This window comes from Polyodon spathula, chromosome 20 (genome assembly GCF_017654505.1).
Source record: "Polyodon spathula isolate WHYD16114869_AA chromosome 20, ASM1765450v1, whole genome shotgun sequence".
Classification (NCBI taxonomy): domain Eukaryota; kingdom Metazoa; phylum Chordata; class Actinopteri; order Acipenseriformes; family Polyodontidae; genus Polyodon; species Polyodon spathula.
Genome location: NC_054553.1, coordinates 21,749,323 through 21,773,814, shown reverse-complemented (window position 1 = coordinate 21,773,814; position 24,492 = coordinate 21,749,323). Strand labels below are relative to the sequence as shown.

At 38.6% G+C, this 24,492-nt stretch overlaps 1 protein-coding gene across 4 annotated transcripts in view; it reads left to right on the top strand.

Moving 5' to 3' along the window:
- The window catches only part of unc13d (unc-13 homolog D (C. elegans)), a 39,563-nt gene continuing 15,071 nt past the window's right edge, over positions 1-24,492 (top strand). For 2 of the 4 annotated variants that reach the window (XM_041219963.1, XM_041219962.1), the window contains exons 1-15: positions 6,384-6,615; positions 10,328-10,363; positions 10,969-11,028; positions 11,969-12,028; positions 12,755-12,862; positions 13,288-13,347; positions 15,880-15,946; positions 17,022-17,220; positions 18,220-18,264; positions 18,949-19,017; positions 20,111-20,180; positions 21,118-21,222; positions 21,761-21,853; positions 23,479-23,582; positions 24,206-24,323. In XM_041219963.1, coding sequence (XP_041075897.1) covers positions 6,553-6,615; positions 10,328-10,363; positions 10,969-11,028; positions 11,969-12,028; positions 12,755-12,862; positions 13,288-13,347; positions 15,880-15,946; positions 17,022-17,220; positions 18,220-18,264; positions 18,949-19,017; positions 20,111-20,180; positions 21,118-21,222; positions 21,761-21,853; positions 23,479-23,582; positions 24,206-24,323 — 1,257 coding nt within the window. In that variant the 5' untranslated portion in view covers positions 6,384-6,552. Of the gene's footprint in view, positions 70-6,383; positions 6,616-8,255; positions 8,513-10,327; positions 10,364-10,968; positions 11,029-11,968; positions 12,029-12,754; positions 12,863-13,287; positions 13,348-15,879; positions 15,947-17,021; positions 17,221-18,219; positions 18,265-18,948; positions 19,018-20,110; positions 20,181-21,117; positions 21,223-21,760; positions 21,854-23,478; positions 23,583-24,205; positions 24,324-24,492 lie in introns of those variants that run through there. The other 2 variants (XM_041219964.1, XM_041219965.1) reach the window with 2 other exon arrangements.

Sequence of the window (24,492 nt, the reverse complement as noted above, 5' to 3'; positions counted from 1 at the left end):
CACAAAGCTAGCAGTAGTCTGTGAGAGGTGATGATGGAGGGTACATTGAAGAACATCTCTGATCACAAGGTAAGAAGCAGAGCTGTGCAAGATTCTCACACGGTATTGCTATTCAAATGGGCAGCTGATTGGTTTGATCAGGGGTTATTCCTTTATCATATTTGGGATGAGATTTATGAAAATGAAGGTGCTGAGGACCTCAAACAATAAGCAGTTAACGCAACTACAGTACTAGTGGAGCTGTGTTTTATTTGTAGGGCCAGGATCATTCCAGCCTTGGTCATCTTTCAGAATATAGTCAGGGTAGTGATTTCAGAATAAGAATTCAGTTTAAGGTGAAGAAGCTAAAGTGGCACGTTATGGGAAATATAGAATATTACCACAATTATTGCAAGGACTTCAATTTGTAGTGTTGCTGTACAGACCTAAACACCTAAACTAAAAAAAAAATCTAATTCTTATGTGTGATTGATTAGATATATAGACCAAAAACACATATGGGTACATACTGACTTACTCAGTAGAGCCACTATGCTGTTTGAGATCGCACTTGGTTACCTGGCTAGAAAACAAACGAAACACCAAACATTCTAGAATAAAGTGATTACTGATCACTGGTATGAAGTGATAAGGGATCATTCACAAAGAAGAATACGTCCCACAAACAGACTTTCGCTCATATTGCTTTTTGTAACTTAGATCATCTTGAATTCTCTGCATTATCCGCTGCTATAGAGAATGATGTAAGTGTCATTGCTTTTCAAAACTTAACCTGTTTCAGCATCAGGGTGAATCAATATGCTTGAGTACAGAAAAGTGTAAAAAAGTTTGTTATTTCTATGTAGTGCCATTAGGAAATTGCCTACACACTTCATAAAAATGACATAGGTTTGTTTATTGATATACAAACATGCTTTCTGTCTTATCTGTTACTAACATTGTGCTGCAAGTCTACTATTTTCTGGCTTCAGCTTGAATGTATAAAAGTTAATTCCTCAATTATTATTGCTTATGGAGGGAGTTTGAGTTGTGGTCCTCTACCCTTATGATCAAGTTTTCAACCTAATAATATACATGTTGTCATTTCTGTAGGATTTGTAATGGGTCTTGGATAAATGGATTAAAATAGATTGACAATCCCTATACCCTTAGCAGCATTAAGCTTTGTCTTACAGGACAACGTTATTCCCGGCAGTTACATCCAATAGCCAGGATGCCATTTAATGAAATGATCCACAGTTTCACTGGTTTGACCTGGTACGTGTACAATCGTAAAACCATATAGGCTGGATGCTGGGTGATAACTCTTTTTACTTGGCAATTAGGGGAAGTGGCCCTTTTTAAAAAGTCTCTAATCTTATGACGTCAAGAAGTTATACATTATATTCTGAGTAATGATGATATATCAGAAAGGACACATCAACAGCACGATGCAACATGATAAAGACAGGGGATGTCCCTGCCGATTGGTGGAATGCAAATGTGGTATATATTTAAATAAGGCTGGAACCTTCAGCTTTACTTCAGTAACATGTAAAAAGAGTTGTAAATCAAAGAATTCTTTTTTTTTTTTATATAGTAACAGCGTTACTAGACACATCCAATAAGGATTCAGAAAATCTGGGTTAACTTTTATTGAAAACACTTGATCACAATCAAATATATTGTGTTCTTAAGGCTCTGTCTGTTAAGCGTGTGCAGAAACCACACCATCCTGTAGATATCCTGCAAACGGGGGGTGGGGGGTGGGGGGTGTTCAATTTTCCATCAGTAATGAGCGATATAGAAACAATAGGCACTCGTGTGAAAATGTTAGACCACTTTGTGCTTTAGTTAAACAATTTGAAAAAGTCTCATGCATTTTTTACCATTTGTGGCTCTGTTCATTTTCTCTTACAATTTAAAATTAACTGTGTTTGTGGCCTATAAAGCCATCAATTAAATTAGACTCTCATTTGCCTATTTTGACAATTTTCCAAGATTTTCAGTTGCAGTGGTTTGATTTAATATGCACAAGAAGTCAAAACTACAAAAGCAATGGGGTGCTCTAATACATTTGCGCACTACTGTATTATTTTATAAATACAACATTTTAAGGTAATTCTGAGAAACTAAGTGAAGTCGACAACTCAGCTAGGACCACCTTCAACCATTGTAAGGGTGGGTGGCCTGTCCCTGTGGGAGTATGTGTAACCTATATCATTGTGGGAGATCAGGAGTGGTTTCAAAAGTTATAACCTTTAATATGGAACAGGCCGGGGGGGCTATCTGTGTCAGTGTCCAGAGTGATTCAGTTAAAATGTAATTAATTAAAATGTTGAACATTTTAATATTTGTTTTTGTTATAATATCAAAGAACGACACGTTTACAAACAAACCGTAGTAGTCAACAAATACCAAATGTACTCTTCTTAAATAATGCACTATCAACACTTGTTGGAAATATGGTTGTCATTCACAATAAAACAATCCAGATTTAACAAGGGAGGAAAGCATGTTGCCCATTGCATTTTCAGTCTATGTGGAAATCTGCTGCAACAAGAAAAATAGCAGTCTGCTTGTCTGTTATTTAATAAGGCACATAAGTAACATAATGGTTGAGAGGAAGCCATTTGGCCCATCAATGCCCAGTTCCTAGTATCTGATTGATCCCAAAACCTTTGTCAAAGAATCAAAATGATCCAGTGGTTCAGCATTAACATTGTAGACTGCTGTAGCAGTGACAGGCCCAGTCCATAATTGTAACTGGTCCCTGACTCCATTGGCGCCGCAGCCATAAGCACGTGATCTCTGTGCATACCATTGGTGTGCAGAATTTCAGCTTCATAAGTGAAGACTCGCATATAATCTCGTGCGATCGGTTGACGCGAAACACGTTTTAAGTTTATAGGATTGAACTGTTTATTTAGTGGTAGTAATAAGCAAATGGAATCAGTTAAATTTGGTTGAAGCCTTGAAAAATAGCAAAAATCTTTGTTCTGATGACCCAGATGTGAGAGGAAAAAAATCAGTAAAGATACAAACTTTCTGGCCCTAATGCTGGTGTTGTTTTGTGCATCGAAAATACATTGACGGCATTGAATGTTAGTACAGCATTATCACAATTCTGCTGCTCTTCCATGATTGAGCACAGTAATTGCACATTTATACAACTTCCATTTGTATTTAAATTTTATCAGTGTCTTACATTAAAATGAATAATACATTTGCTAATCATTAACACAATTGCCAATTTGTATTGTTATTGTTATATTTATTTTTTAACTGCCTGTTTTGTCACAGCGTGTAAGATGAAAACAAAAAAGCAGTGTTTATTCATTTTTTGAAAAGAAAACAGTGATGTAATTTGATTGCAGTTTTGTAATGTTACAGTGTAGTTGTGCAACTCAGAAAAGAACAAATCAAATCATCCAATCAAAGAACAAATGATTGGATGGTCAATTAATTAATCAGTTGTTCAATTTGGTAAACTATACAGGTGAGTATAAAAGGCTATAGAAAGTCCTGTCAAGGGCAGTAGGCTGAAGGTACAATTTGAATTGTAAGCCAGCACTGATACAAGGGTATTCCTTCCTTTAAATTCATGAAGATCGGTGTCAGTATTTTGTTTAATTTGTTTATTTGGGTGTTTACAACTAATAAAGTGTTTAAATATATTGTTATTTGTCTGTGTTGCCTGCCTGACCGTTACCACTTGGTCTACCCAGCCATAGTTATTTTAAGTGAGACATTGTTTTGCCTAGGCCAAAAAAGGTCTGATATACCTCTATACATTCCTCCTTTTATATTTAAATATTTAGTAAGCAATGGGTCTTAGTGGGGTAAAAAGGGCAACAAGTGATACCCCAGTACCAAAAAAGGGGCAAAAGGTTATTTTTTGTCAGGGTACATCACCCAACCATTTTTACTGATATTAATTAATTAGGCATCTTAAACAACTTTTAAAAAGTCTTATGCATTTTTTACCATTTGTGGCTCTGTTCATTTTCTCTTACAATTTAAAATGAACTGTGTTTGTGGCCTATTAAAGTCATCAATTAAATTAGACACTCATTTGCCTATTTTGACAATTGTTCAAGATTTTCATTTGAAGTGGTTTGATTTAATATGCACAAGAAGTCAAAACTACAGAAGCAATGAGGTGTTCTAATACATTTGCGCACTACAGTATTATTTTATAAACACTACATTTTAAGGTAATTATAAGAAACTACAGTGCCGATAGAAAGTCTACACCCCCTTTCAAAATTTTCACCTTTTGTTGCCTTATAGCGTGGAATTAAAATGCATTAAAATGTTTTTTTTTTTCATTTATCTACACATCCAATACATACAGATCGGGATGGGTATAAAAAAATAGCAAAGGTCTTGAATATCCCTTGGAGCATGGTCAAGATGATTATTAAGAAGTGGAAGGTGTATGGCACCACCAAGACCCTGCCTAGATCAGACCATCCCTCCAAACTGGATGACCGAGCAAGAAGGAGACTGATCAGAGAGGCTACCAAGAGTTTGCAAGAGTTACAGGCTTTTATGGCCAAGACTTGTCAAAGTGTGCATGTGACAACAATATCCCAAGCACTCCACAAATCTGGCCTGTATGGTAGGGTGGCAAGAAGGAAGCCATTACTCAAGAAAGCCCACCTGGAATCCCATTTGAAGTATGCAAAAAAACACTCATGAAATTCTGTAGCCATGTGGCAAAAAGTTTTGTTCTGACGAAACTAAAATGGTACTTTTTGGCCTAAATGCAAAGCATTATGTTTGGCGCAAACCCAACACAGTGCATCATCCAAAGAACACCATCCCTGCTGTGAAGCATGGTGGTGGCAGTAGAATCATGTTATGGGGATGTTTCTCATCGTCAGGGACTGGGTCACTTGTCTGGATAGAAGGGAAAATGAATGGACCAAAGTACAGAGAAAACCTGCTGCCCTCTGTAAGAAAGCTGAAACTGGGACGGAAGTTCACCTTTCAGCATGACAACAACCCAAAGCTACACTGGAGTGGCTAAGGAACAAAAAGGTAAATCCTTGAGTGGCCCAGTCAGAGCCCTGACCTAAATCCAATTGAAAATTTGTGATTTGACTTGAAGATTACTGTCCATCAACGCTCCCCAAGGAACTTGACAGAGCTTGAACAGTTTTGTAAAGAAGAATGGTTAAATATTGCCAAATCTAGGTGTGCAAAGTTGGTAGAGACCTATCCCAACAGACGCACAGCTGTAATTGCTGCCAAAGATGCTTCCACTAAGTATTAACTCAGGGAGTTAACTGAGGCACTGACACAACAAAATGTGAAAAAAAAAAGTTCAAGGGGGTGTAGACTTTCTATAGGCACTGTAAGTGAAGTAGACAGCTCAGCTAGGGCCACCTTCAGTGCACTGATTAACCACTGCAAGGGTGGGTGGCCTGTCCCTGTGGGAGGCAATGTATAACCTGTTCATTGTGGGAGATCAGGAGTGGGATCGAGGTTATTTACCTAAACTATAATATGGAACAGGCCAGATGGCCCATCTATTACATATTACTTTGTCCACAGTGATTAAGTTAAAATGTAATTAATTAAAATGATGTGAAAATTTTAAACCATTTTGTGCAAATTAGGCATCTTAAACGACTTCCAAAAAGTCTCATTCATTTTACGATTTCTGGCTATGTGTTCCTTATTTTAAATTAATTGCATGTGTGATCTATAATGTTATCAATTCAATTAGACAATTGCTATGTTGACAATTCTCCACGATTTTCCGTAACAGTGGTTTGATTTCATATGCACAAAATGACAGAAGCAATGGGGTGTTCTAATACATTTGCACACTATTGCCTTTCAAACCAAACCAGTTTCACAGCCATGTGTAGCAGAGCCTGAGGTGTAGCACAGTGTTTTCATTGGTTGATGGGACAAAAAGAGCTCTAAAAGGTGGATGTCCTTTGTTTAATAAAAGCTTTACTTAGTAAACACTAACGATGTATTGCTTCAAAGTGCTGTCAACAAGGTTTTGCACTGCAGCCTGTACTGCTCATTGAACTCAGACCCACACAGTGTAAGTAGGTGGCTTTGACAAGGGGCTACTATCTTTTTAAGTAAGATAACCTGAGCCACCAATAAATTGTGAAAACCATTTAGAAAATCTAAACCATTGTAATGCTATGTGTTTATCGGTTTTCTGAAAGACTGCCACCTAACCTTATGAATGTTCTTTTACTCACACCACAACATTAAACACCATGCCTTTTTTAATGCTACCGGGAGGAGGGTTAGGATCTTTCTGGGAACATTTGAACTTGATCTGTTTCAATTAATCATTTGACAAACCCTAGTTGACAGGAGTACTGCGTGACAACTAGAGTTCATCAGCTTTCATGTGTGCCCAGAACTGCGTATTGAGATTTGAGCTTTTTTGTATGAGGCAGTGAGAGAGCTTGTCACACACAGGAAATGCTGTCTTCCGCATATTTTGAAACACGTTAATGCCAGCAGTTTATTGACCACAAAGACGAGAATAAGGGTACAAATACTGCTGTGCTTCTCTGGTCATTGCTGGAATTGATGGACCCATCTCACAGTGGAGCTATGCTGGAGGGGGAGAGCCAGCCCCACAGAGACTCAGAGGTACGTGTGGGTGGATTGGGTTCATTGCTGAAGCTGAGTTTTGGTGGTTAATGGGGGATGTTAGAGACGTAGTTCAGTCCTAGGCCAAACGTGTTGAAAATAGCAGACAGTCAAATACAATAAAACCTGTTATAATGTTGGTGTTGAAGGTCAGATTGAAATAAAAATTACAAGAGTGTATATTGGTACATACTGAAATGCTTTAGGCCAAAGTGTTCATAACAACTAATTATAAAGGCTTTCAATAGTTTTTAAACAACTTCTCTTTGAAATTGGTGACAAACTCGTCCATTATAAATAATTTTTATCATAAACAATTTTTTTTTACAAAAATACTGTAACAGCTTTAGATTCCTGTTAAATGTTAAGATTCTTTCAATATATGTTGTTAAAAGTGCTAGTTGTGGAAAACAAACATGATGGTGGATCTTCTTTTAAACTGTTTTTAAATCCTATGCTCAGAATAAGGTTTGTTTTGAGGAAGCTCATAAAATAATTCATAGTTTAATCAATGCCCCCAGGTCTGTTTTTGCTTATGACTCATTAAAGGCTCTGTAATAAAACTGTATATTTATTTAAATGTCATTTATAAGGGAACTAAACTGTACTACTGTATAACCTACTAGGTTATTCTTCAGCCATAATGTCAGTTTTTTGGAGTTGTTGTACTTGCGTGAATGTGGGATGGTGGGGTCTTGATCAATCAATCCCTGTAGTTTGCTTCATGTTTTTTGGGGGGGTTGTGTATATCAATGCTAAAGGTGCAAGGTGAGATGACAAAACCAAAAGGAAAGTTTTAAACTGAGCTGTTTAGTCCCATTAAACAAAATACAGATACTGTTTCAATATTGGGTGAACCAACAAAAAATAGTACTGAACAGTCTATTGATGCAGACAGAGACAGGGCTTAGAATGGTTAGTTTCCCATCCTCCTTCTCAGCATGGATCTAACTTCCCTGCTGGTGGCATGAATAACCAAACTCAATCTCCAACTTTACACTGTTCTTTCTGAACTGCCCCTCTGTCATAGGCTTTGTTGCTATTGACAGCTTCCACTAGGTTACCATCAACAAAGTATTTTAGTCCAGCAACAGTTTGCTGTAAATGGGCTTCATATGTGATCAAATCCCGGCCCCTGCTGTGGGTCTGTGGATGCTCATTGGGTGGTGATGTATCCTTCCAAGCATGAGTTAGAATGGGCTAAATCCTGTAGATGAATGACATCCTGTTCTATATGGATACAGTAGAAGTGGTAGCCAGCATTTTCAGTTATGACGGCTCTCAGTGTAGGTGTGTAACAGAGAGTGGTTTGCCCATTCCACTGGTCCATTTCTTAAGGGTGGTATGCTGTAGACCTGGATTTCTTTACTCCAGAAGCTTCACATAGGCTGTCATCTGGAGGCCCTCAAAATGTGCTCTTGGTCAGTGCAGTATTTGGGGAATGCCAAATCGAGTGAAGATGTGAAGAACCGCTGTCGAGATGCAATCCACTTTTTGGTTTGGAATGGGTATTGCCTCCAGCCACTTAATGTAACAGTCCTGCTGCACTAAAAAATATTTGTTGCCATTGTTTGATATTGGAACTTATAGTATATCAACTGCTATCATTTCCCAGCAGCCGCTGATTGGCAGACTGACCAGTTGATCAGGCTGACCAATTGATCAGGCGCGATGTAGTGGACGTTCCAGCTGAGGCCCCTGGGTTCGGACAGTAGCATCTGTATAGCATACCATCAATGACCCTGAGATGAGGCCACAGTTTGGCATGTCATGCAAGAGAAACTGCTTCCAATCTGTAGGAGAACTGGTTCCTCTTTCTGAAGTGTTGCAGCTGCTCATGTGTAATTTCTGATTCAAGCAATGTCACTGTGATGCTGCCATCGGGAAGTGGAAGGGTGTAAGTATCCTTTTCAGTTTGGTAGTTTAACTCCCTGTAGTCATTACCTATGCGTACATCACCATGCTTTTTACTAGCATAAACTGCCGGTGCTAACTACTAACAGCTACGTGGATGAATTATCCTGAGCTGTAACAACATTGTTTTGTTTAGTGATCTCTGCCAGTAAGATGCACTGGCATTCATCTGGAGGCATGCAGACTGAGAGATTATTGCCGGTAGGAATGCAATGATAAGCCAGGGTGGTGTGACCAGGTGTAGTTGACCATAGATCCAGTAGAAGTCTTGTGTTTCTCTTGGTTGCATAAAGATTTCAAATTTCTGCAGGATCAATGTTTCTTGTAATGTCAGAGTCAATGTTTAGGATAGGATTAGGGTTAGGATAGCCAGTGCAGAAAATCTTTCCCAGCTCATTGTTGTTCGTATGTCATAATGTGATGCATCACTGAGAACCAGTTTGAAGAGAGTGTTGCCATATGAGAGGTTTTCCCTCCATAGTTGTAGAGATTTTACGTTTCTGCTAGGGGCAATCTGTAGCTTTGGCTGTCTGTGTTGATCAGTGTGGTGCACATTTTAGGCATAAAAAAAGTTGTTGAGCTGTGTGACGAAGTGATGAGTGAACACAGGTGACTGCAATGCAGTGCGGAATAAGCAGACAGACAATGATATCCAGATGCAAGGGTGTTTATTGAGTAATTACAATGTCCAGCTCCTTATGGCAAACATCTGTAAATAATAAATGAATGAAGTGATACAGCGGCGTGTATCACTTTGTTTGTGAATCCTCGGGTTTGACTGAAACCAAAAGTTCAGTCTTTATCTTACCTACACATACAACAAAACACAAACACAGTTCCTACAGTAAGTGAATCAAGTGCTCGTGGTGAAAAGACACTTCTCCGTGAAAAGGGAAGTGCTGGTGTCCGGGTTTGTGCTGGCCTGTGGCTACAGCTTCGGATTGTGTTAGTAGTCTTTACAAAAACAGACAAACAGACAATTTCACAAGACAAACCAACAAACACAACACTCACGTTTTCGGCAATATAGGGTCTTCTTTTAGGTCATTTCTAACCATTTACAAAGGAACAGATTACTTTACTATGACCCCTATTTATACCCTCCAGCATGACCCCTTGGTTAATGAGTGCACCCGCTCCTCCAATCTGTGGACGCCACGCCATTTCGCGTCTGGTTAATTGAGTTTGGGTACCGTAACTCCGCCCCTTTTCTAGATGGGCAATTTCCACCTACCCATGGGAATAAATTTATAATGCCATTTAGTCCATGGTACTCTGTCAGCCCTAACCACCGCCTATGAACATACATTCAAGTGTAGTCAAGTGTTTTATTAGTTTACTGGTCTGCTGTTTTAAGTGATGTTATCTTTCCTAGACTTATTTATAGCTCTGCAGTTTTAAAAAAAGGGCCTTACTTCCCTTTATCTGAATGTTTAAATTCCAAACCCAATATACAGGCTTGCCATGTTCACACTTTAGGAGTAAAAAGGCATTTTGCTTTTTCAATAAACTTTTTCAGCAAAGATCAATAAACTCAGAAGACACTATGATCACACAGGAGTCTTTAAAACCCCTTCTATGGTCATAGAATCTTTCCAACATCTTCAGGGTATCATGAATATGAAAGCCCTCCTAGTTACAGGAGATGTGCTACAGTGGTACAACTCACAGAATCCTTCAACACAGGGCAGAACTTCTGTGGTAGATCACTCAGATGTTTGGGTTAGTCAGTAAATTTCATGCTCTCATTATTAAGATGTGTCAGAATTAAACCACCCCTTTTTTAACTTTTCCACAGATGAACCCCACTGCTTCCCGAATCATCCACAGGCAGGTAAGTGTACATGTAATCTGATGATCTTGTTATATAAAAAGAAAGAAAAGGTAGGAACTAGAGGAGGCTATAGGCCCATTAATGCTTGTCTGGTTTCTAGTAGATGAACATGAATATGTTCTTAAAGGATCCAAAATGGCTCCACAGCAACAACATGGTAACCAATTCCATGCACTCAGCACAACAAATCCTTCATGTTTCAATTTCCTATGGTGTCAGCTAAACACAGTCTCTGTTGCTTCAATTGTTGTAATACTCCACTTAAAGTTCTGTGCATTGTCCCTTTTTCATCTCCCTCAGTGAAAGCATTTATTTGTTAAACATTGGTGTACAATAAAGAAAATAGGCTTATTTCTGTCTGCATTTGATAAAACTCAGATGTTCTGTTTCAAGTTCAGGGTTTAGAAGGAGCAGTAGTCAACATCTACATGTGCATTAATAGCTTAAGGAGCAATAAAATGATTGGGCTTGTTTTTATTACAACCTCGACAAGATGGTTATCATTTGGAAACAGTTTCTTTCTCAGTCATACGTAGCCGTTGGTTGTCATAGTGATGACTATGCGATATCTATGTGGTATATTGAACTGTTTAATTTCTCATCAGCACGGTTCTCCAGCACCTATAAGAAAATTGGGAACAAGCAGAAAGCCGAAGGACCGCAAGGTGAGTTTCAGTGCCCCTCTAACCTGTGCTGGTTTTTACAGGACCCAGTCCTCTAGGGGTAGGGTTGCTATGGTGATAGATCTCCGCTACATTGCTGATAATGAAAAAATCACAGATGTTATGTTTATATAGCAGTAAAGCTGTATTGTCTTTCAACACACCATTCCTTAATTTGTTTATATCACAAACCTTGCTTTGGGGAACAGAGACAAAACTGTAAATTATTTGCAGTCTTTCTCTAGTCTTTTTATCGTATTTCCTCAAGTCTCTCCTTTCCTGGCTTTCATCCCCTTGCACTCTCCACTCCAACTGGCTTTATACATTTCCTTTTTAATTCTCAATACAAAACAATAATAAACATTCTGTCATAGCTAATCCAACATTTTTTCATAACAAGACATTTAAATATGATAACATTTTATAGTAGTTTAAATTAAACATGATTGGAATTATATTACTAGAACACTGTGAGTGTCTCAAATTTTACTAAAATATAATGTCTCTTTATTGAATTCTTCCATAGCACATTAACTTTCTGTACACCTAATTAAGTAGACTATACCTTTTCTACTATAGTGACCCATGATTTCCCTTTCTTGTTGAAATTTCAATCAGTCAAGCAGACGTACTCTGAATACTGCTTTCAGCAGCTGGATATTTCCAAGCCTTAGTATAATCCATTATACCCACTAAAATATGATTTACACTTAATAAAATGGATTAAAATACTTTCAGAACATTCAATAACAGACTTTTGATATCCAAAAAAAATGTTCTTCTGCATTTATACACTTTTTATGTGAATTAAGACTTAAACATTTAATTAGGCCAGGAATTGTCTCTGGTTTGGAGATAGGCAATTTTTTTGTTACTCTGAGCTGGGTGGAAGGGTGTGGGTGTCGCAGCATGATGTAATACTTTCATGCTCTTGTTGCTTAAGGTGTTCAACCTAAATGATGAGGAACCTGAGGAGACAAAGAGGAGAGTTAAAGAGCAGGAGGTAACATCACCCAGCAGTGTTGTGTGATGCTATTGCGGATTCTGTTCTCTGTCGGTAAGATGAGGTTAAAAGCTTTATAACCATGAATGCAGACAAGGCCAGCTCTTTTGCATACTGGTTAAGACGCTTGTTTGCAGTGTGGCAGTAGCCGCCCAGCCTCAGCCCTGACCCAAATCTCAATAACCAAAGTTAAAGAGGGGACGAGTGTAACAGGCAGTGTTGTGTGATACACTGCTGTTGCGTATTCCCGACCCTGTTGGTGAGGTGAGATGAGTTTAAAAGCTCTATAATGCATATTCTTTTGTATAGTGGTTATGACCCTTACTTGAGGTGTGAGGGGATCACTGGTTGCTCTAAAGAATATAAATCTGGGATTTAAATCTAAATTTGGGATTTCATATAATGCTCTCCTGAAAATGTTCTGATTCAAAGAGAACATCCAGACAGGCCTGTATTTAACTCTGGCCTGGGAAGAGAAACCAAGCTGTGTGATTGCATCCCAGATGTGATTAAACCCCATGATGACTTATGGGAACACAGACATGCACACATCTCACCTATAAATTCCCAAGGAATACAGGTCAAGTTCTATTTAATTCTCAAGTAATGAGAGCAGACTGTAAGCCACATTTATAGTGAGGTTCACTGCAGCACTCGTATAAAGAAGCTGAAATCTGTGTCAAGGCTGTGCGTTTGTTTAATTTAACTCAGATCTGTCTCTTACAGCTTAAACCATTGTACATAGAAATGCTCTACACCATCCTGCATCGGTTAGGCAAGCCCAGTCCGGAACACATCAGTGACCGTGAAGAACTGTTCCAGTATGTGCAGAAGGTAGGTGGGCAGGAGTAGCGTTAGAGAAACAGTTTTAACAGGTGAACACATCAAAGGTTTTCAGGGACATTTTACTGTTGTTTAGTGTTTTAGTCTTTCAAAGTGACACATTCTGCTATACAGCTATGGAAGTTTTGCATCACCTATTAAATTTTAGGGTTGAGTCATAAAAAAAAAAACTTTTCTAATAAAACCTGGAATCATGTAAGATTTGTGAACAATTCTATGATTTTTTTTTTAATTGAGTGTACTAGCTTTGTGTCTTTTTGTGATCAATTCCCTACCCTTACTGTATTTCACATGTATATGTCTGAGTGCTGAATTATTGGCTGAATTATTTAAACACGTTCCAGGAACTGGCTGGCATCATAAATGAATCTTACACAAGTTGGCCAGGGTAATGTGTGTTTCTCTTTCTAACACAGGCCTTCAACATATCACAGGCTGAACATCGGGAGCTGCTACTGAAAGTGCACAGTCTGGAGGTAAAGTGGGTTTCAGTTAGTAAACTCTCACCATAGATTATTTATTAAAACACACTAGACAATACTACTACAATATACAGCACCTAGAGAAAGTCTACACCCCCTTGAACTATTTTCACATTTTGTTGTGTCAGTGCCTCAGAGTTTCTTGCATATAAATGAGGATTTTTTTCCACTTATCTACACACCATACTCCACACTGTTAAGGGGAAAAAAAGTATTTATTGAAAATATATATATATATATATATATATATATATATATATATATATATATATATATATATATATATATTAAAAATACAAAACTGAAAGATCAGAATTGGATAAGTCTCCACCCCCCCTGAGTTAATACTTGGTGGAAGCACCTTTTGCAGCAATTACAGCTGTGAGTCTGTTGGGATAGGTCTCTACCAACTTTGCACACTTAGATTTGGCAATATTTGACCATTCCTTTTTACAAAACTGTTAAAGCTCTGTGAAGTTCCTTGGGGAGCGTTGATGGACAGCAATCTTCAAGTCATGCCACAAATTTTTGATTGGATTTAGGTCGGGGCTCTGACTGGGCCACTCAAGGACATTTACCTTTTAGCCACTCCAGTGTAGCTTTGGCTGTGTGTTTTCGGTTGTTGTCATGCTGAAAGGTGAACTTCCGTCACAGTTTCAGCTTTTTTGCAGAGGGCAGCAGGTTTTCCTCAAGGACTTCTCTGTACTTTGCTCCATTCATTTTCCCTTCTATTCTGACAAGTGCCCCAGTCCCTGACGATGAGAAACATCCCCATAACATGATGCTGCCACTACCATGCTTCACAGTAGGGATGGTGTTCTTTGGGTGATGCGCTGTGTTGGGTTTGCGCCAAACATAACACTTTGCATTTAGGCCAAAAAGTTCCATTTTAGTTTTATCAGACCACAAAACTTTTTGCTACATGGCTACAGAATCTCCTGAGTGTTTTTTTTGCATAGTTCAAGCAGGATTCAAGGTGGGCTTTCTTGAGTAATGGCTTTCTTCTTGCCACCCTACCATACAGGCCAGATTTGTGGAGTGCTTAGGATATTGTTGTCACATGCACACTTTGACCAGTCTTGGCCATAAAAGCCTGTAGCTCTTGCAAAGTTGCCATTGGCCTCTTGGTAGCCTCTCTGATCAGTCTCCTTCTTGCTCGGTCATCGAGTTTGGAGGGATGGTCTAATCTAGGCAGGGTCTTGGTGGTGCCATACACCTTCCACTTCTTAATAATCCTTTTGACCCTGCTCCAAGCGATATTCAAGGCCTTTGATATTTTTGGGGTAGAATGTGTAGATAAATTAAAAAAAAACTATTTTAATGCGTTTAATTCCAGGCTATAAGGCAACAAAAGGTGAAAATTTTGAAAGGGGGTGTAGACTTTCTATAGGCACTATATATATTGCACACTACATTCTTTGGTATTTGGCCTTGCCTTTCGTGGTACCCCTCCCATAAATTAGCTCACAGATAAGTGGAGAGGCTGGTCGTAGGGAAGCCAAAAAAATCAGGTGGGGGCTGGGGAGGAGAAGGTGAATTAGAATTGATTACAATAGTGAGGGACTACTGATTAAATTCATACCAGAAATTTATAAAAACAAGTTTAACACATTTGACATCAAATCATAAGAGTGTTTAGGAATGAGGAAGCCATGTGACCCATCAATGCTTGTCCAATTCCTTGTAGCTGTTCAACAGAAATCTCTTACAAGGTTGTTGCTACTTCATACACATCCCCTGTTGCCAATAAATTCCAAAGAAAGTGTTGTTCAGCAGTGTCCCAGTATGTATTACCAATGTTCATGAAGAGAATGCAACAAAAAAAGCATGCATGATGTGACCGGTAGTGATTAGCAGAGTCCAATCTCTGACAATCCATTTTTAGGTGATCAATACCCTACTTATATACTGTATACTATAATACTTATATAATGTGCGATAATGAGCCAAATCTTAAATTAAGAAAAAATGTGTTTACAAATTATGAAGGCTTATTAAAAGATGACTGTGTTGTCCATATCGCAGCAATATTTTTCTATATTTTTTTCTCCCGATTTTTTGTTTTATTTACACATCAAAGGAAAAAAAAAAAACATTTTATTTTTTCAATTTTCACTCAGGAACAGTCGCCGGGAGAAAGAGATTTTTTTTCTTCTTCTAAACATCGCAGTGTGTCCAGTTCCTGCTCCCTCCTGCAATACTGCTGGTGCTGTGATCAAAACGAGTGCCCCTTTGTGGGAACAAAAACCAGCACTGTTGCAGGAGGCAGCGTCATGATACACTGTGATTCTTAAAGTACTTTTTTTTCTCCTGGCAAACACATTCCTGACAAATATTAAAGGAGCAACATGTTTAAAAAATATAATGCTATGATTTGGACAACACGGGACATAGCAAAGGTAATGTAAGGTTTTTCTTGTAAACTTTGAAGGTGTTTTGTAACACTTTAAATTAGGTAATTCAGAATGTGTCCTGAACAGTTTGAAATGGTCAGTAATCACAAACCTGTCCATGTCTCTTCTTCAGCCTCCAACTTCCTGCTTGATGGTCACAGTAAAAGAAGCCAGTGGAATTCTGGGAAAAGATGTCAGTGGTAAGTGATAGCTGTGAAAATACTGAGCAATGGAATAAGGTACCACAGTGAAAACTGTATATAACACTGACTTTGTTCCCTGTTTGAAACTATAACCTTTATTTTATGTCTATAAAAATAACTGTATTTTATTTATTTTAGTTTTATTTACAAACACAGCTGCAGAATGTACCCACCATTTGAATGAGTAAAGTCCTTAATGTTTTTACAAATGCATTTTACAAGACAGTATGTGTAATAGGCAGTGTTGTGTGATGACCTGTCATTACAGACTCTGTCCCCCTGGAGATGATAGATTTTAAATTAACCTGAATTATACCTACAAACCTCTGCCATTTACGATGATGCCAAGCTTGTGCATTCAATAAATGTTAATGGGTAAAACCCTAAACTTCACTTTATAGCTTTCTTTCCATGATCCAAGTCGGTACTGTATGTGCCCCGTCCCTGGGTGTATTTTACCTCAACTCCAATTGAATGATTGATTAGCAATCGAGTCTCGGTACAGCTGCATAAAAGCAGCATGTTTTCACTCACTCTGGGTTGTGTGTTCAATGAGTGGAGAACGGGATTGGAGACGGAGGTAACGATAATAAGAATAGTTAAAGTTAAAGTATCAGCTCACCTTGTAGTTCGTTTTTGTTTGTCTCTTTGTTTTGGCTGCCAGTGCCGTGTCCTGTTTTTTTGTACTGTTTTATTTTATAATAATAAACCACGCAGCAGCGCATCCATTTATCATTTCTTCTCTCAGTACTGTGTTTCTTCTGGTCTGACGTCCCCACTACAGCCGTCTTTGTTATAATGTCACTTTTTTTTTTTGACATATACACAGTATAAATAACTGCTTATCCAATTGCAATGTTGAAACTTGCTAAGGACTGTTATGGAGTATATCAGAGTACATGCAGATGTCAAACTTACATTACAGGTACAATCGGCCGAGTCTGGTCTTCTCACCTCTATGTTGTCCACAGAACTCAATTTCCCAAAATATACATGCTCTGAGATCAGTCAAGAAGTTTACCTTGTTGGTAGTTGTAATGTGCTTTCACTTTTTTTCTTGATCTTGTTCTAGGCTTCAGCGATCCCTACTGCATGTTGGCGATTGTGCAGCCATCTGACTATCCTATTGAGAAGAACTCCAAGGGGCACGGACCACTCTTCCACAAACCCAAGAAAGCAGTGGTGAAGAACACCATCTCTGAGGACTTCATCCAGCGCAGCAGCGTCAAGAAACAAACCCTCAACCCCATCTGGAACGAGACCTTTGTCCTGTATGTCTTTCACATTTGTCTTCTCTCTCTCTCTCTTCCTCTGTCATTTGAAAGGGACCCTCTTGAAGTGTCTTGGGTCTGCCACGTATCCACTAATATACCCCCACCCCCAGTTTGAGAACCTCTGATCTATAATATCCTTGAACACAAGATTTTCAGTAGTACTATAAAAGACACCCGTGACTACCATGATATATAAAGCCCCAGCCGTCCAGGCATATCTTTCAGTCAGAGCTTATTGTGAAAGGTGGAGGTGGCTTACATTGTCCGAAAATAAGTGATCAACAGATGCAGCCCACCACAGGTAACAGGCAGAGGCAACGCAAATTAAAACTGCACGTAAAGGAGTTAGAAATTCTAATGAGGCCCTATGTGTGGCATAGAACTGGAGCAGATCCAAGATGAGAAAGATGTTGGCATTATAATAGACACATCGCTGGCAGCAACCTGAAACACATAAGAAGACAAACAGAATGCTTTGTTAGATAGTCAAATATGTAGAGTACAAATCAAACAAGGTTATGAGGCTGTGTAACATACTGGCGAGACAGTACTTATAATACTGTGTTCACATCTGGTCCCCATATTACAAAAATTGTGGCCTTGGAGAGTGTCCAGCAAAGACAAACCAGACTTATCCAAGGGCTTAAAGGAAGATAGGTTGACTTGTTGACATGATTGAAGCCTTTACAATCTTAAAAGCAGTTGACAAAGTTAACCCTAACCAATATTTTAGGGGGCAGCACAGAAACCAGGACCAGAGGCCACAGACAGTGGTGAGGGTATGGGATCGGTGTTGTTCATTCATGTTGTTCATTCATTGGTATTCTTGACAAAGTTTGAAGATCATTTACTAGGAACCAGACAAGCACTCATGGGCTGAATGGCATCCTCTCGTTTGTAAATGTACTCATGTTATATGTTCTCTCTCTCTCTCTCTCTCTCTCTCTCTCTCTCTCTCTCTCTCTCTCTCTCTCTCTCTCTCTCTCTTTCTATTAGAGAATTTGAAGAGAATGTGGGTGCTGAGTTTCACATGGACATGTGGTGAGTACTAGAGACTGTCTGCTACCATTGAAGAACCACATACACGGTGACTGTTAACCATGTACAGAGCACACTAACCACAGCTCACACTATGTACAGAGCACACTAACCACAGCTCACACTATGTACAGAGCACACTAACCACAGCTCACACTATATACAGAGCACACTAACCACAGCTCACACTATGTACAGAGCACACTAACCACAGCTCACACTATATACAGAGCACACTAACCACAGCTCACACTATATACAAAGCACACTAACCACAGCTCACACTATGTACAGAGCACACTAACTACAGCTCACGCTATGTACAGAGCACATTAACTTCAGCTCACACTATGTACAGTAGGTCAGTGATAGAGAACTAAGTATTTTTTATGTGCAGACAATCTGCCTCAAAAAACAGAACTTGTTTTAACAATTGCTTGACTTAATGAACTTGAAAATTGGGAACACCTCAAGTCACTTCCTGTATTCTCGATCCCAATGTAATTTTCTCATTCCATATATCTGTATGCAGGTATACAAAACACTGACAGCTTAAAATAGTTGGGATACTATTGGTAAGACGATTACATAAAAAAAAAAAAAATAAATAAATAAATAAAACCTGTTTAAATGATTATGTCGTGTTGATGAGCCTGTCTTTATTTGATTTTTTATTTTTTTTTTCAGGGATATGGATGAAATTGAGACGCTGGGACAGAAACTTGGGGAGATAACAGACCTGCATTCACTGAAGAGGTACTCTAACTGAGCCACGTCTGTCTATATGTGTCTGCTTATCTCTCACAAGGCATTTTGATGTTCACAGAACCAGACTGTGTGTATGTTTTCTGCATAATAAAAAAAGACTGTGTGAATGTTTTCTTCATATTAAAGGAAGACATATTAAGTCCAACTGGACATAGGTTTGTGTGTTTCTGCTCATGAGGATCATCAGAGAAGTTTTTCTCCCAGACAGAAAAACAGTAACAGAACTACAGCAGTAATGGTTGGCAAACAGTAGACTAGCTAATGTGTCATTCTTGAATGCTTTTATTTTATAAAAAAAAAAATGTATTGCTTTCCTGTACATAATACATGACAGTGTGCTGATGAAGGGTAGCATAGATAACAGTAAACGGTTACATATTAGCACCACCTTGAAATTCATATACATTTGCAGTCATTATTTTCAAGGTTACAGCTGCTATGGACCCAAAGTTTATCCAAACTGTATGGTGTTGTGTTTTTGTAGGATCACAGGATTTGGAATTCCAATCAAAATGAAGATGGATTCCACCTGTCATATCATGCTTTTCTAATTCATATTGATATTATTACCACCTGGCAATGTGAATAAGTATGTACAGTGCTATATGAAAAGCATTCTCAACACTCAGTTACGCTAAGAACTATAAAACATCTGAATTTGAAATGAAAAAATCAGACACAAATAAAAAATATATATATTTCAACAACTGTTTAGAGAAATAAACCGTAATAGTTAACTCTAACCAATACTTTTAGTGCAGTAGATAATCTAGGAGCAGAGGATACAGTTGGAAATTAAGTAGAGAGGACAGAGACAAGGAGACTCTTCTACACACAGAGAGCGCTGGTGATTTGCAATGGGTTACTTAGTCATGTTGAGGCAGAATCGCTTGGATCCTTTAAGACCCAACTTGACAACAATTTGAGAACAATCAGCAATAGATATGCAAGTCCTTCATAAACACCACACAACCAAATACATGAAATTGCTGTCTTGCATTTGATTGTTGAAGCAGTATAGTATAAAAGCCAGCTACAGTAATCAATATGTTGCTCACTTCTCTTTCTCTTCTGGTGACAGAATCTTTAAAGATGCCAAAAAGGGACATGGGCAGGATGACTTTCTGGGAAACGTTGTTATCAAGTTGGAGGTGTGAATCTCAGCTTCATCTGGTTATTTCATTATCGTGAAGTCTTCAGGAAGTGGGGTGTTTGTGTTTCTTCTTTCCTAACCATATGCAAAGATGTTGAATTATTTTTTTGTTGTAGGTTTTTTTTTTTTTTTTTTTTTTTTTTTAGTGCAACTTTCACTGTTATGTCATGCAAGTGCATGGTCACCATGGCAACTGCTACTCCTCAGAACTAAGATACAAACAGGCAGTGCTAAAGATGTTCTACTAAACATTCTATTTGAAACTAAATAGATCTGAATACACATTGTATTGATTGTAACAGCTACACACTGGCAAATAGCTAGTAAAAATGTATGCTGTCCAGATGGAATAGAAAACATTAAAATCATGTGCAGGAACACCTTGATTATCCAAACTAATTGGGACCAGGGTGTGTTTAGATAATCCAATTGCCAATCCCAATCAAGTGACCTCATAAAAAGATATTATTCAACCTATTTAATTGTAAAGATTAACATACAGTACTGAACTACTCTGTAAATAGACACTGAGGGCTGAATTGAGCATTCTCTATGACAGCAGGGTAGAATAGCACAGCACACAACCATGCAGGCTAGCAAGGGGCTGTTTGGATAACACGGGAGTTTGGATAATCAAGGTTTTAATGTATAGAGTTTGTAACTGCTATTTTAATGTTTTCAGGCAACAAAATATCAACAATATATAATGCATGTAAGGATGCTATAAAGGAGTCTTGGTTTCATAAACCATGAAGTTCAAAAAACAAGGGTTAAAAACAGTCATATACATAATCTTACATTTTTAGAATGTTCTTTCTTGTGGGTACTACAAGTATTTCTGTATGGTGCAATTAATGAGGTCTAGTCTGAATCTGTCTCTGTGTGAGTTGTGTTGGGCTAATAGCCTCTTCTTGTTCTGATCTTCTCCTCTATAGGACCTGCACTGCACAGAGGATGAGTGGTACATTCTGCAGCCCCGCACAGAGACGCACCCTGACCGCGGGAAATGCCACTTGCAGTTTAAATTCATCCACAAAGAGGTAAGAGCATTGCCACAGAATAGGAGTCACTGCATGGTCATAGGAGGTCCACTTTAACTGTAATTCTCAAGAGATGGTCTATTGTAACTGTGGGTTTCTGCTCTGGAAGGATTGATTGTTAAGGAATTCAACACTGATCCAATGAGACACCTTGATGGGCATACCATGTGATTTGAAGTCTTTCATTTGGGAGATAGAGCTTTCTCTTCTATGTATCCCCACTCTCCCACCCCAGCACTGGGACAAGGCCTCTTCAGTAAAGCAAACATAATACGGCTCAACCAATTACTATCATAATGTCTGCCCACACGGAGAAGCTGGTTGCATGCAGCATTTACACTGCATATAAATCAGCCTGCAACATGAATATCTGTAGTGATTGTTGCAATTTTAAAAAAAAATCATTCTGGTACAATTTGGTATGCAATGATGACAAAAGGTTGTTGTAGATCCCCCACGAAAGCAAGGTTTCTACAACAATGTTACTCTCCAGGATGTGTTACAACTTGCTGCTGAGGAAGTATTTCCTTGTTTGCAGAGAGACACCACCCTTGGGACTGGCCAGCCTGCCTACACCACATACTGTGGCCTCCTGAAGCAGTTTGTTCAGTACGACATCTCTCAGCACCAGGTATGCACTGCTCAACTTATCATACCTGTCCAAGAATATGAAACATTGTACTTCCCAGGTAATTTCATTTTAGCAAAATCTTCTTTCCTGTCAAAACGAACCAGCTGCTTCCTGCATGACTAACGTTTGCAGTCAGTGACTTGCTTTGAAACTGAAGCTGCTGAGGTGTAACAGAATAACGGAAATGAAAGTAAACTGAGAGTTTTCTTTTACATAGGCCTCATACACACACAATTGCGATTTCACCTTTTGCTCTTAATATGGTTTAAATACACACACAGTTCGGTTACAAAGGGCAGTGATAACTGTACTAGTTAATCTTGTTTGGAACAAATAGTGAGTTCGGTTATTTATTCAGTTTGGTTAGTTAATGTGCAGCTCGTGTGTGTGTGTGTGTGTGTGTGTGTGTGTGTGTGTGTGTGTGTGTGTGTGTGTGTGTGTGTATGTGTGTGTGTGTTAAAACTGCAGACTCACTTGGTTCGAAGAGACCAAAAAATTCTTAAATGTTTGGGGTCCAGGCTAAAGTGGATGGCAGCAAACTAAATTCATTTAGCAGTGTATTTATAAATGTATTTAGCAGTGCAGAAAAGGCAAAACGGTGTCTCCACTTGTTTTGAAGAAAAGAGCATAGCTGTGCTTGATGAGCTCTCTATCAATTACGTACTGTACTTTCTTCCAAAAGCATAATAAAAAACACAGCCTCCACGCTGCCGCCACACAAACCTTTGTTACCAGGAGGTTCCAGGTTCAATCCCAGACACTGTGTGTGACCCTGAAAATGTGTTAGTTACAACATGTGGTTCTTTCGAAACTTTACATGACCTACAGGCACCAAGGGGTCAACATGCAGATCAATAAAGCCAGCCTTATGTCTGTTTCTGTTTTAAATGCTAGTTCAATGTTCAATGTTCATGCTTTAACAGATTTGATAATCAAGTATCTATCGCTGCAAATACAACTGCTTACATTTCATAAACTACTCTAGCTGGCAACTTCATATTGGCAGGGCCTATATAGTGTTGGCATTAAACCCCTGTTGAAACATATGGCAATTGGATTTCAACACGGTTAAATCTGATCATATTACCGCTAATAAAATATTCAATAGGGAGATTTTAACGCAATCACAAAAGTGGTGGAACCAAATATTGGATGGGAGCCTAAAGTTCCATAAATGTGTGTTATATTAGGGTGTGCAAACAGAGGGTGATCAGTTTCGTCAGTGCAGCACTTTCGAAAACGATGTAAGATTATTCCAGTAATTATCAATTGCAAATCATCAATTGCAAACAATATAAATTTTTTACTTTTTACTAAAATATTTAAGTATGTTTGGATGGTCATATGTTTAACAAAACTCTAAAGACGCTATAAATTGTGAAAGACAAAACTAATTTCAATTAATAGTATAATCAATCTCACAAAATATGATTCTTTTGACTGTACAGTTCATCTAGATTACATTCAGCACACAAACATACATTTTTCTTAGTGGTTTTTATTGATTAACATTTTGTTTGTAATAGTAGTTTAATTTGTGGGAACCAGCAGTTTCTGTACAGCCCAGATACGTGTGGTTTGAAACCCAGAGCTCCCAATCACTCTCCTCCTCTCCCCATGTGCAGGAAGGCAGCTCAACCTGGAAAGGAGAGCTCTGTGCCCCAGCTCAGACCCTGCTGCACCTGCACGCCACCCTCAACAACCTGCAGCCCTTCTTGCAGGACCTGGGGTGAGTAACGTTGCTCAGAACTGTATCGTACTGTTCAGTGGATAGCAGTTCATTATAATTCACTGCTGGGACACATTCGAATAGTCAGACAAAAACAGCTTGAAATGTATTCAGTGACAAAAATGACCATGTCTGTATTGGTTCATATAGCAGAATTTATAAATGACTGTATCACAAAGATACAAAGGAAACCAATGCGTAAATGAGGTCTGAAATGAAAAGCACATGCTCTGTTTCTCTCCTTTCTTTAATTGGTGATTTGATGGGGGTCTGAATATTTTTTACTCCTAAGAGATTTTTATTACTGTACTATGATATGAGTTATACTTTTGAATATGTGCTAAATGTTTGAAAGAATAATAAAAAACGTATTATTCGTTTCAACGCTATTCAGTTGCAGTCCTGTGAGATTGCTGTTAGGATGGTAAGCCAGTTGTAGAGAATACCATCATTTAAATTGGTGCAAAGCATATCTATAGTTTTAATAAGTAACTTACATTTAGCATTAACAGTAGTTCTTTGAAACCAAAGTTTTAGACAGACAGCTTCTATCAAGAAACTATACTCTTGAAAATAAAACTCCAGTCCAAGGTTGCTTTAGTGAATTTGTTTTCTTTGTGCAGAAAATGGCTGGCCTTCAGTAAACTATACCAGAGTTTAGAGCTGGACTCGAACATCCTACTCCACCAGCTCACAAGCATCGAGTACCAGTGGACTATGGAGGACCTCCCCTATCAGCAGGTACTGTGAGTCTATGGAGGAGCTCCTGTATCAGCAGGTACCGTGAGTCTGTGGAAGAGCTGTATCAGCAGATTGTCAGTCTATGGAGGAGCTCCCCTATCAGCAGGTACTGCGAGTCTATGGGGAAGCTCCTGTATCAGCAGGCTGTGACTCTATAGAGGAGGAACTA